The sequence below is a fragment of the Bison bison genome, unplaced genomic scaffold (assembly GCF_000754665.1).
Source record: "Bison bison bison isolate TAMUID 2011002044 unplaced genomic scaffold, Bison_UMD1.0 scf7180017864295, whole genome shotgun sequence".
NCBI lineage: Eukaryota > Metazoa > Chordata > Mammalia > Artiodactyla > Bovidae > Bison > Bison bison.
The window spans coordinates 818,773-832,183 of NW_011494867.1; the positions used below are offsets into that span (position 1 = coordinate 818,773).

Sequence of the window (13,411 nt, forward strand, 5' to 3'; positions counted from 1 at the left end):
CCCTTCTCTTCTCTCTTGCTCTGAAGCAGGCAGCTGGACAGCCTCCTGCAGTTGGGGGACTGCCCGGGGCAGAGGGCTCACTGGCCTTTGCACAGAGACTAAAGCGACTGCATGTTAGATCGGTTCGCACTGCAGAGGGGGCTGGGCCCTCTGACATGGGGGTTCCCCACCCCCTGAGACCCCCGTCTCAGCCCCTTTCCTCTGAGTGCAGGCTCTCGATCCTCACCAGCCTCCCCATCCCAGCCCCGCCCTCAGGGCACATCCATTGCGGGCTGGGCCGTGGGCTCCTGGAGCCTGTGAGGCTCCCGCCAGGACCAGCCCAGAGGTGTTGCCCCGCAGGCCCCCGCCCCCAGGCGGCGGCTGGACCTGCCCTGGGCATCCGTGGGCCCTTCCCCGCCTCCCCCAGGCGGGGCAGTGACGCTCTCGCATCTGGTTTTGTTGAACTGTAGCGTGGTGTATTGAGGCCAGAGCTATTTTTATCCTGACATGTGAGGCGCGCGCACGTCACAGCCACAGAGCTCGATCCAAAACATCCCAGGGAGGCTGTTTGTCGGCGTTCTGCAGAGTCTCCTGTCGCCACATCAGGTTTCACTTAGGAACATCTGCAGCGCCGGCTCGCTGGCTGCCCGCCCCCAGCCAGACCCTGCACACCCGGTGCTCCTGGCGGCATCTGCCTGCCCTGGGCCAGCGGTGCTCACGTGAGCCTCCTGCGCGAGCCCGCATCTCTGCAACAGAGGCCAGGCCAGCGGTCCTCAGCAGGAGGCAGGAGGAGTCCTGCTCTCCTTGCCCCGAAGGGTGCCTCCTCCTGACACCAGGCTGCTCCCAGCCCTCCCCTCACCTCCGACCAGCACCCACCATCCCTCCTGGTACAGGCCTCCCAGCCTGTTCTCCCTGCAGACCCTCAAGCACGTGTTGGGGGGCGGGCCCTGATCGCCCCGTCCTGGGGGCTGCAGCCCCTCACCCTGGCCTATCCACCCAGCAGACCCTCAAGCACATGTGGGGGGGCGGGCCCTGACCGCCCCGTCCTGGGGGCTGTAGCCCCTCGCCCCAGGCTTTTCTCAGCTGGTGAGAAAAGAGGCCAATCCAGTTGCGCGTGCAGACAAACGAGAGGCGGGCGCCCCATGGGGAGGAGCAGGCTGCGGTCAGGCAGAGATGAGTTCAGCTGAGAGAGGCCTGGCACTCCCCGTGGGAGCACTCCTGGAGACTTCCTTCTCTCTCCACCCCTTTTCCCCTCCCAGGCCTGCAGCGCTGCCCAGAACCCTGTCTCCAGTTCCACCTCCAGCCGGCTGGTCAGTCAGAGCAGTGGCTGGTGGGCCAGGGAGAAAGGAGGCTGGGAGGGAGCGAGGTGGCCCCCACCCCATCCTTGGTGGTCAGGAGAGGCGGCCACCCTTGCCCAGCCAGCCCAGCCTATGTTGCCCTCCCCGGCGCTCCCCAAGGTTCCCTGCCGGCTCTTGCAGGGCCTTCTCTCCTGGGGCAGCGGCCTTGACTGGAGTCTGCTCTGGCATGTGGAGCCAGAAGGGCCAGGGGCCTCGGGCAGCTCCACGGTCTCTCCCGGCAGCCTCGGAAGGCACCCAGTGCCCACTTAGGTTGCACCCAGCCTCCTGCTCTTTGAAGTAAGTGGCAGAAGCTTCCACGGTAACCACTGCGCTGTGAGAACAGGACCCTCTCGACACAGCATCTCCCACACGTGACTCTGCCCCACCCCTCCCTCCTAAGGGCCTCCTCAGCTCCAGGGGCCACATGGTGGGCCTGGAACTCCAGAGTTGACCGTGGTCCCCAGAGGCGGCCGTGGTTCAGGAGATGGGACCCATTCACCTCAGGCAGTGCTCCTGGTTAGGGCAGGTTTGCTGGTGGTAACACCCCCTCTTGTTTGAGTACAGACTATGTAGGAAGCCCCAGGCCTGGTACATTACATCCTCTGTCTCATTTATTGTGGGCTCTCATGGCCCCCATCTTACAGATGAGAAAACTGAGGCTTAGAGGGGTTAAGAGATCTGTCCAAAGTTGCTCAGCTAGTCGGGGGTTGAGTGAAGATCTGATCTCAGGTGTGGTGGACTCCCAAGCCAATCTCTAAACACCATGTTTGGGACTTCCCTCGTGGTCTGGTGGTTAAGAATCTACCATCCAATATAGGGGACAGAGGTTGGGGATTGAATATCCCACATGCCACACGGTGCAACCAAGAAACGCCCACTGCCTCTGTAAGAACCGAGCCACCCAGGACCTCTCCCCAGCACCTGCTCAAGTCACCCAGTCCCCAGGACCTGGAGACTGTGGCCCCGGGTGGCGAGGATTTCTTCATGGTCAGTCGCTGTTTTGATCCCTTTGTCCTTTGGAATACTATGGAATCTAAGCCTGCTAATAGATGGGACAGGGACACACCTCCAGAAGGTAGGAGGGGACAGGGACATAAGGACCCATGGTCACCCAGCACCCAGAAGGCTGCAAGGAGCTGGACCCCAGGCCACAAGTACCTCCACGGGTAGGGGTAACTTATGCCCTCCAGCCAGGCCTCCATGGGGGCAGCAGAATTCATGTCCTCAAGTGTGGGGACAGGGACATGGGGCTCCTCACAACTGTATCCACAGCCATCTCTTCAGAGTCAGCCCCAGCTGGGCCTGGAGTAACTCGATCTGTAAGAATGTGACACTCGATTCTGCAAACAGCCCCTCGGGGGCAGAGAGCAGACTATTTGCCATTCCAGAGACACTCAGGACGGCCCTGGGCCAGGCTCTTCTGGAAAGGGACCCAGAACAACACACTGCAGACAAGAAGTGCCGTGAGGCCTGTCCTTAAACTGGCTTCTCACGAAGGGCTCACCCCAGGCACGATTCACAGGAGCTGTCCAGGAGGTTCCAGAGAGAGGACAGTAGTTCGAAGGTGTGGCTCCTGGTGAGGCATCCTCACAGACGAGTTCACAGCCAGGGGAAAAAAAAATCAGGAAACACCTTTTCCAGTTCCCAGCCACTTCCCTGTAAGGACCTTGCGAGGATTTAAGGAAGTCTGAGTTCAGCAAAACGATAGACCTCCTGGGAGAAGGTTTCACTGCTGCCTCCTGGCCCCTGCACCTGCTGAAGTCGGCCTGCCAGGGCTCCTCTGTAAGGCTTGCTTACGCTCTGGGCAACGGTTCCACACAGTCGTACTTTGGGTTGACGCTTCTGGGAGCTGATATCCCTTCGCACAGCCAAACTTGATTCCCGGAGACCCCACTCCCTGCCTGTTTCACTGAACGGCACCCTTTAAAAGGGTGACTTTGATAGTATATGAGTTGCATCGCGATTAAATCGTTACCGGAAAAAATCAGATGCCCTATTCGTGCGTCAGGCAGGTGGACTTGAGGAGTCCTGCCATCACCACCACTGCTCTTGGGCTGAGCTCAGCACGTGCTAGAAAGCAAGGGCGGGGCGACCCCAGGGGTGTGTGAACGCACAATGTTGGGGGCGGCCGCAGCACGTCGGCCCCACCCTAGTCCCCTCTGCGCTGGATGCCTTCCACAGGGCCGGGGACGGGGGGTGGGGCAGGGGGTGCTGTTTCTGGCCTTCTGTGTATTTTCAGCTGGGGCGCGTAAGGGAGTGGAGGAGGAAATGGCAACCCACTCCAGTACTCTTGCCTGGAGAATCCCATGGACACAGGAGCCCGGCGGGCTACAGTCCGTGGGGTCACACAGAGTCGGACACGACTGAGCACCCAAGCACATAAGGGGGAGGCCTGGAGTGTGCTTCTGGTTGTAAAGCCACCTTGAGGTCTTCAGGGTGCTACTCTGATAGAGCATCTTTGCCTGAAGATGAAGAATGTCTGATTTCAGAACATCGGGTGCAGGTGAAAATGCCTGGTCACGTTTTGCCAGCATGTGCCGTCTCTTACTTCTTGAGCAGCAGTGGGAAAGGAGTGTGGCCTCTGCCTCTGGGGGTCTGTCGGCTTTATCGACCACTGGGGCTGTGCCTGCTTCCCTCTTTCTTCTCTATGACCTGCCATCTGTTCTTAACCCACCAAAGCCCAGGCGTATTTTATTTATTGGGATGAGTTAAAAATGTGTTCTGTTTTTTCAGAAGCACCTGGCACCTAGCGCCTAGTCTCAAGCAAGGAGTCTTCACTAAATGATGGAGTGTCCGCTGGAGGGGTGGCCAGGGGAATGGGTGCGTTTATAGCGAGCAGGGTTGTATCAGCTTGAGCACACGTGTTTGGTCCTTGCTTTTTTGCTGCCAGCGTGGCCCTTGATGGATGGTGTTCCCTCATCTGGTTGCACAGGGACTCTCCCCACCTTTTTGGCATCGATAACTGTTTCCTTTCTGTGGGCATGCAGAATAAACCCCATTCTGTCCCTTCCTCTGTAGGTACCAAAGGCTTGGAGTGTTCTCCTTCCACCCCGACCATGAACTCCTACTTTTACAAGTTCATGATCAACCTTCTCAAGAGGTTCAGCAGTGAGCGGAAGCTCCTGGAGGTCAGAGGCGCCTTCATCATCAGGTCAGTTCCGGGAGCGTCCCTTCTCCCACAGCCTCGAGTTTCATCCTCACATCGTGCAAGGGGTCGAGGCAGCCATGGGCTCTCTGCTCTTCCAGTGTGTGATGGTTGCAGAAAGAGGGAGAAGCCGGGAGAGGAGGCTGAGAAGAGGGGCCTGAGAGGCAGAAAGAAGCCGAGGAGAGAGGGGGACACAGGAAGCCTTGAGGGGCAGGAGGCAGGGAGGAGCCTGCTGAGTGCTGCGGGGAGTGGCAAGCAAGGAAACGGGGGAGCCCCACGGGGAGAGTGGCCACCCTGGGGGTGGTCAAAGGATTGATTCTCAGGAGGAGACGGAAGGGCAAAGAACAGGACGGCACAGTCCCTGCCCATTGGGAAGGACCACGCAGGGCTTCCTGGTGGTGGCAGGTGTCGCCACCCCCTGCTTTCCTGAGCTTGAGGAGGGCAGGGCTTGTCCGCTTCAGCACGCTGGCATCTGGGGCTGGTTAACTCTCAGTGGCGGGGGTGTTCTGCGCCCTCTGGGGTATTGAGCAGCACCCCCCGCCCTGACCCCCTAGGGGCTAGGAGCACCGTCACTGCCCCTGTCGGGACAGTCAAAAGTGTCCCCATACAGCGCCAAGGGCCCCTGGGGGACAGAGTGATCCCAGGTGACAGTCACGGTTACAGAGGGCAGAAGTGGATTCTGAACCTCACTGGCCAAAAGCGGAAGGTTTCCATGTTTGTTTTTTCTCATCGAGTTGGGGACTGAAGGGACCCCTCCCACCAGGAAAATGACAGACTCTCCCCACATGACTGACAGCTAGCTTCATGCGGCATTCCAAATTGCAGAGGTGTTGGCTCTTTTGATGAGTTCTCCTTGCCTGGAAGACTTTCAGGAAACCAGTGGAGAGAGGGGCCTTTGAAAAAGGAGTTTGAGCTAGTTTCCTCTCTGGAGAGCCCCACCGCAGTGGGTTTTTCCAGCCTCCATCAGCCTGGCATGCCCCAGCGGGGCCTGGGGAGAGGGTGCTGGGGGGTCGCCGACCTCCCCAGACAGCACGGAGTGGGTGCGCGTGTGCATGTGCAGGGACGTTCCCTGTCCCATCACCGAGGGTTTGCGGAGCTGGTGGTCCTGCGTCCCCGTGGTCCTGTGCAGAGCCTTCAGGGTGGCGAGGCTTCGCTTACTCTGGGGGGTCTCCCAGGCGTCCCAGGCTGCTGGGAATCCTTATTGCTGCAGGAGGGGAATGAGAGGAGGCCACGTGCCCACCTGACTCGGTTGGAGCTGGGCTGCAGACCCCTGCACTCCTCTGACTTTGTAGCTGGCCCTGTGTCCCGTCTGTGAGAGAAGTCAAGCCGGGTCCCTGAGGGGCCTGCCCACCCTGCACGCCAGGACCTCCAAGCACCCAGCTCCCCAGAGAATCCTCGCCCCGCAGCCTTCTGGGGCCGAGTCCATCCAGCACAGCAGTTACTCGCTGCTCTGGGGCTCACGTCTCTCGAGGACCACACTGGGGCCTCCGTGTGCACGGCGCCTGCCCCCAGGGCACAGCTCACTCCCAGCCCGCTTAGCCAGCGTGCTCTCCCAGCCCCAGGTGGAGAGCTCCGGGGCAGGACGGAAGGCCCTGTCATTGGGCCGCTCACATATGTTATCCCTCCTGCCATCCTGCCCGACCCCCGAAATAGCAGCAGCCCTTGTCATGTCCAATCACAGCTTCCTCGGGGCCGTGCTAGCTGGGAGGGTGACCAGTGTGCCCCGCCCCCCACGTGGAGGAGGCCTGAAGCCGTGTGCCCTCTTCCTCGTGGTCAGACGGGGTTGAGGCAGAGCTTCGCTGGGGCCCGCGCCTGGGAGGGTCAGCCTGCCCACCTGTGTCCCGACTCATTTCCTTACTTTCCGCTGGTGGCTTTAAAGAAGTGCACACTAGTGATGCGTGCAGACGGCTGAGGTGAAGCCACAGGTCTGATAAGAGACAGTGGATGTTTCTTAACCTGCTCTTTGTCGTGTTCAGCCAACTATAAGTTGCTCCCTCAACCCCCAACATTGAGCAAAGAAAGGAAAGAGACTCTTTTTGCAGATAAGTGGTTAGCCGTTGTTCCTGCAGTGGTGCGTTTAGCTCAGGGTCCAGGAACGGCGACTGGAAGGACAGAGGCGTCCGGAGTTCTTGAGGACAGACATTTGGCTGTGGGTCTTGGCCTTGAGGAAGAGGCAGGACCCTCCACAGGCCGGGGAGAGGTTCCCCACCCGCCTGGCCTTCCCGGGCTGCCCCTCCGTGGGGGTTGGGAACGGAGCCCCTGCAGGGGTCAGACATCTGCTCCGTGTCCATGTGGCCTTGTTATCGGTGGGCGTAACTGTGTAGAGGTATGTTGGGTTTGGGGAGGCCAGGGATTCCAAAACCGGATCTCAGCGGGGCTTGCTGTGCCCCGCCCCAGGCCCAGGCCCTTCTTCATGCTGCAGGGACTCAGGGTGGGCGGATGCTGAGCACAGGTGGTGTGAGCGCCAGCCCTGCCCACACCAGCCCCCGCCCCAGGGCTCCACGGCGGTCAGGCAGATGCCACAGGCACTTGGGAGCCAGTTGAAGAGGGGGCTTCTCAAGTCAAACGACCTTGGGTTCGAATCCCAGTTCCTCCAGTCTTTAGCCTGTGGACTGTCTCCAAGCCCAGTTTGCTCTGACTGTAAGACGCTGTCGTTGCACCTGCCCCGTCGTTCTGCAGAGCAAGGTGCAGCAGATGCTGTGCGTTTGGCGCCCGCAGACAGCTAGGGGGTGCCGCTATTGGCCTCAGGACGCAGCCTCGGCCTCCTCCCCAACCCCGTGGTCTGTGGGGAGGGGAGACTGGGCCCGGCTGAGGGTGAGAGAACCAACCTTCTGTGCCGAGCGCTGGCTCCCAGGGCGCCACCAGCGGCCCGGCCCCGAGTGGGTGTGTGTGTACATTTCCTCTGGCCCGTCCCACCCCCCAGCCAGTGCAGACGGAACAAGCACAGGGCTTGTTTTCCCACGAACCGTCCCACTATATTCCAGAGAAGAGGAGAGGAGGGAGAAAACGCAGCCTCTTTGATAAACTGCGACATGAACTCCAGCGCAGCCCAACAGCTGTGATCCTGACAAGGCTTGCTTCTGTGCGGAGCCTGCGCGGCTGAGCACCCTCACCCCCGGCCAGCTCGGCCCTCCGGCGGCCTGGGCCTAATCAGCTGTGCCTCCCCCACCCCCCTTCCTCCCTGCTGCCTTGCAAAGAGGGCTAGCCGGAGAATGCTTTCTTTTCAGCCAGTGACTGTGCTGTGAACTCAGGGCTGCAGCCCCAGCCAGCCCCGTCCATGGTGGCTGAAGTCCCAAGCCCCGTCCCAGGAGAAAGGGAAGCCCCCAAAATGAGGCATTGGGAAGGGGCCCAAGTCTGGCGGGGGGAGCTGTCACGAGGCTTTCTTCCATGAGACCCAGACCCTGAGAAGCCCCACTGGGTACAGCTTCTGGTTCATTCTGGCCCTCCTTCGACACAGACATGCCTGGCAGCTCATCCAGTGCAGCCGAGGCCCAGTGTCCCTAATACGTCCCCTGCTAATCCTGTTCCCCCTCACCGCCGCCCCCGGGCTCCGCAGAAGAGCCCCGCGTTGGGGGCGGGTGGAGTGGGAAACTGGCCACTGAGGAGGGTGGTGGGGCCAGAGCCCGGGCTAGGAAGCCACTGGAAACTGGACTGGTTTTTAATTGTGGGGCGGGAGGGGGTGCGGTGGTGCAAGAGGAGCTCTGTTTTCACGCCGTAATTGGGAAATTCCGCTGTGCTGTCCTCGTGCACTCCTCCCTGGGGACAGGCGGCCCCTGTGGCCGGGGCAGCCCGCAGCGTGGGCCCGCCCTCCCGACCCGGCCCCCGCTCACCGTCTGCATCCCCCGGGCCTTTGGAGTTCGCTCAGCATCAGTGGCACCCTGTTTCCCTGTCCCTTTCTGCGTGACACCTTACCTGCCGGGGTCATTGGTTGGCCCCCAGAGCCCATTGTGCTGGTGTGAATGAAAGATGAATCGTAGGACCTGGCCAGACCCTGTTCACAGAGCGGTGCGGAAAGCAGCTTTTCCCACGGCCCCCAGCCTGCAGGGAAGCTGCTGGGAGACCCAGCTCAGCTCTCCCTCGCGCCCCTTTAACAGATCACGTCATTTGCTCACAGTAAAAACAAACTGCTGTGACAGACACGCGCACCCCTGAGTTTGTCTGCAGAAACAGGTCCCGAGGCTCCTCCCCGGGCTGCAGGAGGATTGGGGTCTTCCGTCAGTCGTCCATGTTGATGGGTCCTCCGCCAAGGGGAAGGGGACGGGACACTGAGCGGGGCTGGGGGCTTTCTCCAGGGGATCGCTCCATCCCTCTCAGGAGCAGCTCCTCTCTCTGTCAGCGTTCAGTCAGCCTGCCCAGCTGCCTGTGGGAACCTTCCGGAGCCTTCCCCCATCACTCCTCTCTAGGGGCCAGGGTGCGTCTGTGAGATGAGACGCAGGACAGTACAGGGAGTGTGTGGCAGAAGCTGCTTTGCACAGCCAGCTCCTGACTTTCATCTCCTAAGCGGAACGACGCTGAGGGCTTGTGAATGCAGGGTGGCCCAAGCCGACATGCCAGAGATTGCCTGCAAGAAAGCCCTGCCCGCAGGTGAAAAGATGTCCCTGGAAGGGGCAAAAACGCAGAGAGCCCAGCCCAGTCCATTTCCACTGCTCTCTCGTCCTTGACAAAATGCCAGCATCCAGCACCTCGCAGAACCATCTGCGACCCAGGGCCTCCCCTAGGCAGTCCGCATGCTGTCCTCCATGTAGAACCCACTCTCGTGTACACTGGAGTTCCCTGCAAGAAGTGACATCTTTTCTTCTGGAGTATGGAAACCACATGCGATGGGCCTTGCTGGGTCAGGCTGGGATTAATTAGGTGCAGCCAGGAGTGTGGGGGAGAAGAGGATGTGCTGGCCAGAGAGAACCCTGTGCAGTGTGCTCTGGGAGTCTGGGGAGTTCTAGAGGGAAGTGGCCCCACATTCCGAGGGTCCTCCTGGATCCTTGAGGGGGCTGCTGGTGGAAGCAGGGGATCGAAGGAGGCTTTGAGCAGGGCTGCTGGGAGGTTAGAGGTAACGGGTGGACTTAGCAGAGGGAGGCCATGTGATCCATGGAGCCAGCGGTTTGCCCCACATCCAGGAGCGCCTGTGGAGGGGAAGGACTCCAGAGCCACCTCGTGCCCACCACGTGGGATGCCTTAAAAGGCCCCCAGAGACTCATCATATGGGTGGCGGCACCTGCTGGGCCGTCCCAGCCTCCAGTTAAAAGTGCTTGCTTTGTAGTCCACACACCTGAGAAGCGTCAGCTCCCTGCACTGTAGCCAAAAGCTGGGAACTAGACAGTGAATTTCCCTCTGAAGCTTGAGAGGTTGTGGAACTTGTAGTTGTCTCTGGATCTGTTTATACCTTACCTCAGGACGCCAGGAAACTAGCAAAGCTTTGACCTTGGGAAGCCAGACAGCTCAGTTAATTAGAAAGTAGCTGCCGGGGATCACAGTGGAGCAACTGAACAGAATATCAGCAGGTTTGGAATTGGCCCCCAGAGGTCACTTTCATCCTCCGGCTCCCTGGAGGAGGGCTGCACCTGCGCCGGGAGAGACGAGTGGGAGTCCTTGGGCTAAGTGTGCTCTGAAGCTCCGGGAACAGCAGCTGCAGAGGCCAGTGTCCGGTGGCGCACTGTGCCCAGCTCTCGGGAATCTCTGCCTCTGCGCCTTTTCACCTTGGCTTTCCTAGAGTAGGCTGCTCTGGGAGGCGCCTGTGCGGTCCTGCCCTCTCCCCACAAGCATATTCTTCTAGCAGGTGACCACAGAGATCACACACACTCTCATACTCATCTTCAGGAAAACACGCTGAAGGGTTTCCATCACGTGCTGTTTGGAAAAGGCGTCAGACCAGCTGCCCCTTCCACGTGGAAGGAGAGCTCCCGTCTCTGAGCAGATGCGTCGGAAGGGCCCTGGCCTGGGGGAGTCTTGGCGCCACATGCAGGCTCAGACGGCAGGCACCCGCCCACGTGACAGAGCGCAGCACGCGGGGAGGGGGCTTTGTAAGCCCAGCTGCACGCTCATGGGGTCCCAGGCGGACAGTGGGAGTCTCCTTACAAGCGGGCAGCTTGGCTTCCAGGAGAGCGTGGGCGCTGGGCCTTTGCCCTCACCCTCGAGTCTCCCTGCGGCCCAGGAGCCCCTGCGCCTGCCCCTCACCCGTGTCTCAGGGCACCTCCGGGGGCGCTGTGCACCCACCGTGGAGCCCGGAGCCCAGGGCCTTAGCTGTCCTCTGGGTGCTGGAGGCTGTGGGGGAAACCGCCCAGCGTCCAGCCTGGACTTGCTTTTCCTCAGCCTGGCTGGATGGGGCCTCTCCAGGCATCGCTGACCCACAGGGAACCCTTCTGTGGCCACCCCCTCGCCACCCTCTCCCGGCTGTCAGCCTCTGCCTGTCCCCACTCGGAAGGGGACCGAGGATGAGTCTGCAAGTCCCTCCCCGTCTCCCTCAGGCCCCGGGCCTCCAGACTCCTGCCCGCCCGCCACGCTGGCCTGTTTCCGGTCTGTATTTAGATGACATCATCTCACAGGAACTGCCTGGCTCTCGGACAGGGACTGACTGTCTTTCTTGGTCTAAATCTCCGTTTTGATTCTTGCTCAGAAGAACAAGTCTCAACCCCTCTCTCCTCCCAGCTCGTTTGTTTTTCCTCTGGTTTATCACAGTTGCTCACATCACCTACATTGGCCTCTCTCTCTCTCTTTGAAGCTGAGCTGAGACAGATTTCAAGTGCAGTCCTGAGGCATCTCGTTTTTCTCCAGCCCTCTGTCAAGCATCCGTCTCCAGCCATGCCTGTGACTCTTTCCCTTCCGACGCTGCTTTCCTGGGCGTGAAGTTTGTCCATCTCCACTGGCCGCACGCCCATCGGGGCTGCAGTCACAGTCCAATGCCCCAGCTCCTGCTCTCGCCCGTGACCACCTTCCCTGAACGTGGGGCCGTCTGAGCCTCCTCGTTTCATTCTCCCAGAGAGCTGCCACTCTAGCCAGATAACAGAGCTCCCGTCTGCACCCGCAGCCTTGTCATCGGCAGACTCAGAGCCTCCTGTGTCCCCGGTTCTGCCTTGTTTTCTCTGCCATTTTGCTGTCTCTCTGGCAAAGCCCTCTTTTCTTCACCACGTGACGATGACACGTTTGGCTTCTGTGCCGCACGTCCGTCTCCTCCTGGTCAGGCCACCGTGGCAGCCTCTCCTCCCTCTGTGGCTCAATTTCCACGGTGCCTTTTTTTTTAATGTAAATTTTTCATTAAATAACACCATACCATATAAAGGTATGTGAATCGTAAGTGTCCTACAGCTTGGCTAGTTTTCGCCGGGTCCCTGTATCCAGGTAACGAGTGATGAAATCAAGAAGCAGAGCGTTTCTAGCACCCAGAGGTCCCTCTCGCGTCTCCTCCCTACTCTTCCTCCCCCAAGTAGGCACTGACCTGACTTCTAACTGTACATTCGTGTACCTGATTTTTTTGTTTTTGTTTTTGGAGGGTTTTTTGTTGTTGTTAACCTGATTTTTTGAGCTATATATAAACAGAATCATACAATCTGTGCTCTTTTATAAGCTTTTTTTTTGGCCCACCGCGTGTTTGTGAGAGTCACTGTGTCCACATAGCAGCAGTTCACATGTCTGTCTCGTCCCCCCTGTGTGAGAGCAGAGGCTCACCTGCCCGCCCTGCTGCCGTGGGCAGCTGGGCATCTGGGCTGTCTTCTTTGGCACTTCTGTGGATAATGCTGCCTTGGGCGTCCCTTCCCGTGTCTTCTGGGGGCACATGTGCACGTTTTTCTTAGGCAGCGCCTGGGGTTTGCCGGAGCAGGGCCATACACGTGTTTAGCTCTGACAGAGAACTGTCCTGGCCGCGCCGGTCTCCGCTTACATCCAGGATGTGTGAGCGCTTTTGTTGCTCACGTCCTCACCAGCACTTGGATCATCACTTTGCTTTCAGCCGTTTTGATGGGCTTGTGGTGGTATCCCCTGGTGGGCTTTCGTTTGTTTGGCTTTGGCCATACTGCCGGGCTTGCAGCCTCTCAGTTCCCCAACCAGGGCTTGAATGCAGTGGTCCCGTCACTGGAAGCGCAGAGTCCTAACCCGTGGACCACCAGGGGACTCCCCTCACCTTGTGCTTTTCATTTTCATTTCCCTGAAGACCAATGAAGCTAAAGAACTTCTCCTCACTTTTTTGCCTTCTGGATATCCTCTTTTGCAATGAGCCTGTTTAAATCATTTCCCCGTTGGGTTTCTGGTGAGTTTCTTACTGATTTGTGGAAATTCTTTATACGTTCTGAATTCAAGTCTCTCCAGCGTGTGTACTGTAATTATCTCCTGCTTTGCGGTTTGCCTTATCGCCCCCTTAAAAGTGTCTCTGATGAACAGAAGTTCTGTATTTCTAATGTAGTTCAGGTGACACGTTTTGCTTCTCAGCATTTTTTACGGTTTGTGGTGCTTTTCTCAGGGGATTAGGAGCTCGTGAGAACCAACCATGGAGCTGCCTGTGTCTGGTAAGCATTCCCAGCGCGCTGGACTCCGAGTACAATCCGCGTAAAGCCCAGAGGCATTAGAGCTCCGCGCTGGACAGGGTCTCGGAGGCCACCTTCTTTCCATCCCCCCCGTCAGCTGAACCCCAGGGCTTCTGGGTTAGAGCCACTTAGATATAACTACGGTTGTCAGCACTCACAGTCACCAATACAACAAGGGGCCTTGCCTGGCCCTTAGAGTCAGACCGAGGCGTGGGCTGCAAGGCCCGGGGACTTGGCGTCTCCCTGTGGTGCCATCTCTCCTCTCAGCCTGTCTGCGGTCAGCCTCTCTGCTTTGGCCTCGCTTGTTGGCAGGGAGGTGGCCCCTGTGTCTCACTCCATGTGCTCGCTGTGCCCTGCAGGGTCATGGGCCCCTGGGTGGGGTGGAGCGGAGTAGAATGCTCTCCAGAGGAAAGGGCCTGCAGCCACTCAGCTGAGCATCA

The 13,411-nt window shown here is 59.3% G+C and overlaps 1 protein-coding gene across 1 annotated transcript in view; it reads left to right on the plus strand.

The window, feature by feature from the left end:
* Positions 1-13,411, plus strand: part of VAC14 (Vac14 homolog (S. cerevisiae)) — a 77,812-nt gene that overhangs the window by 39,202 nt on the left and 25,199 nt on the right. Inside the window, exon 14 of the mRNA XM_010850848.1 lies at positions 4,335-4,467. Coding sequence (XP_010849150.1) covers positions 4,335-4,467 — 133 coding nt within the window. The remainder of the gene's footprint in view (positions 1-4,334; positions 4,468-13,411) is intronic.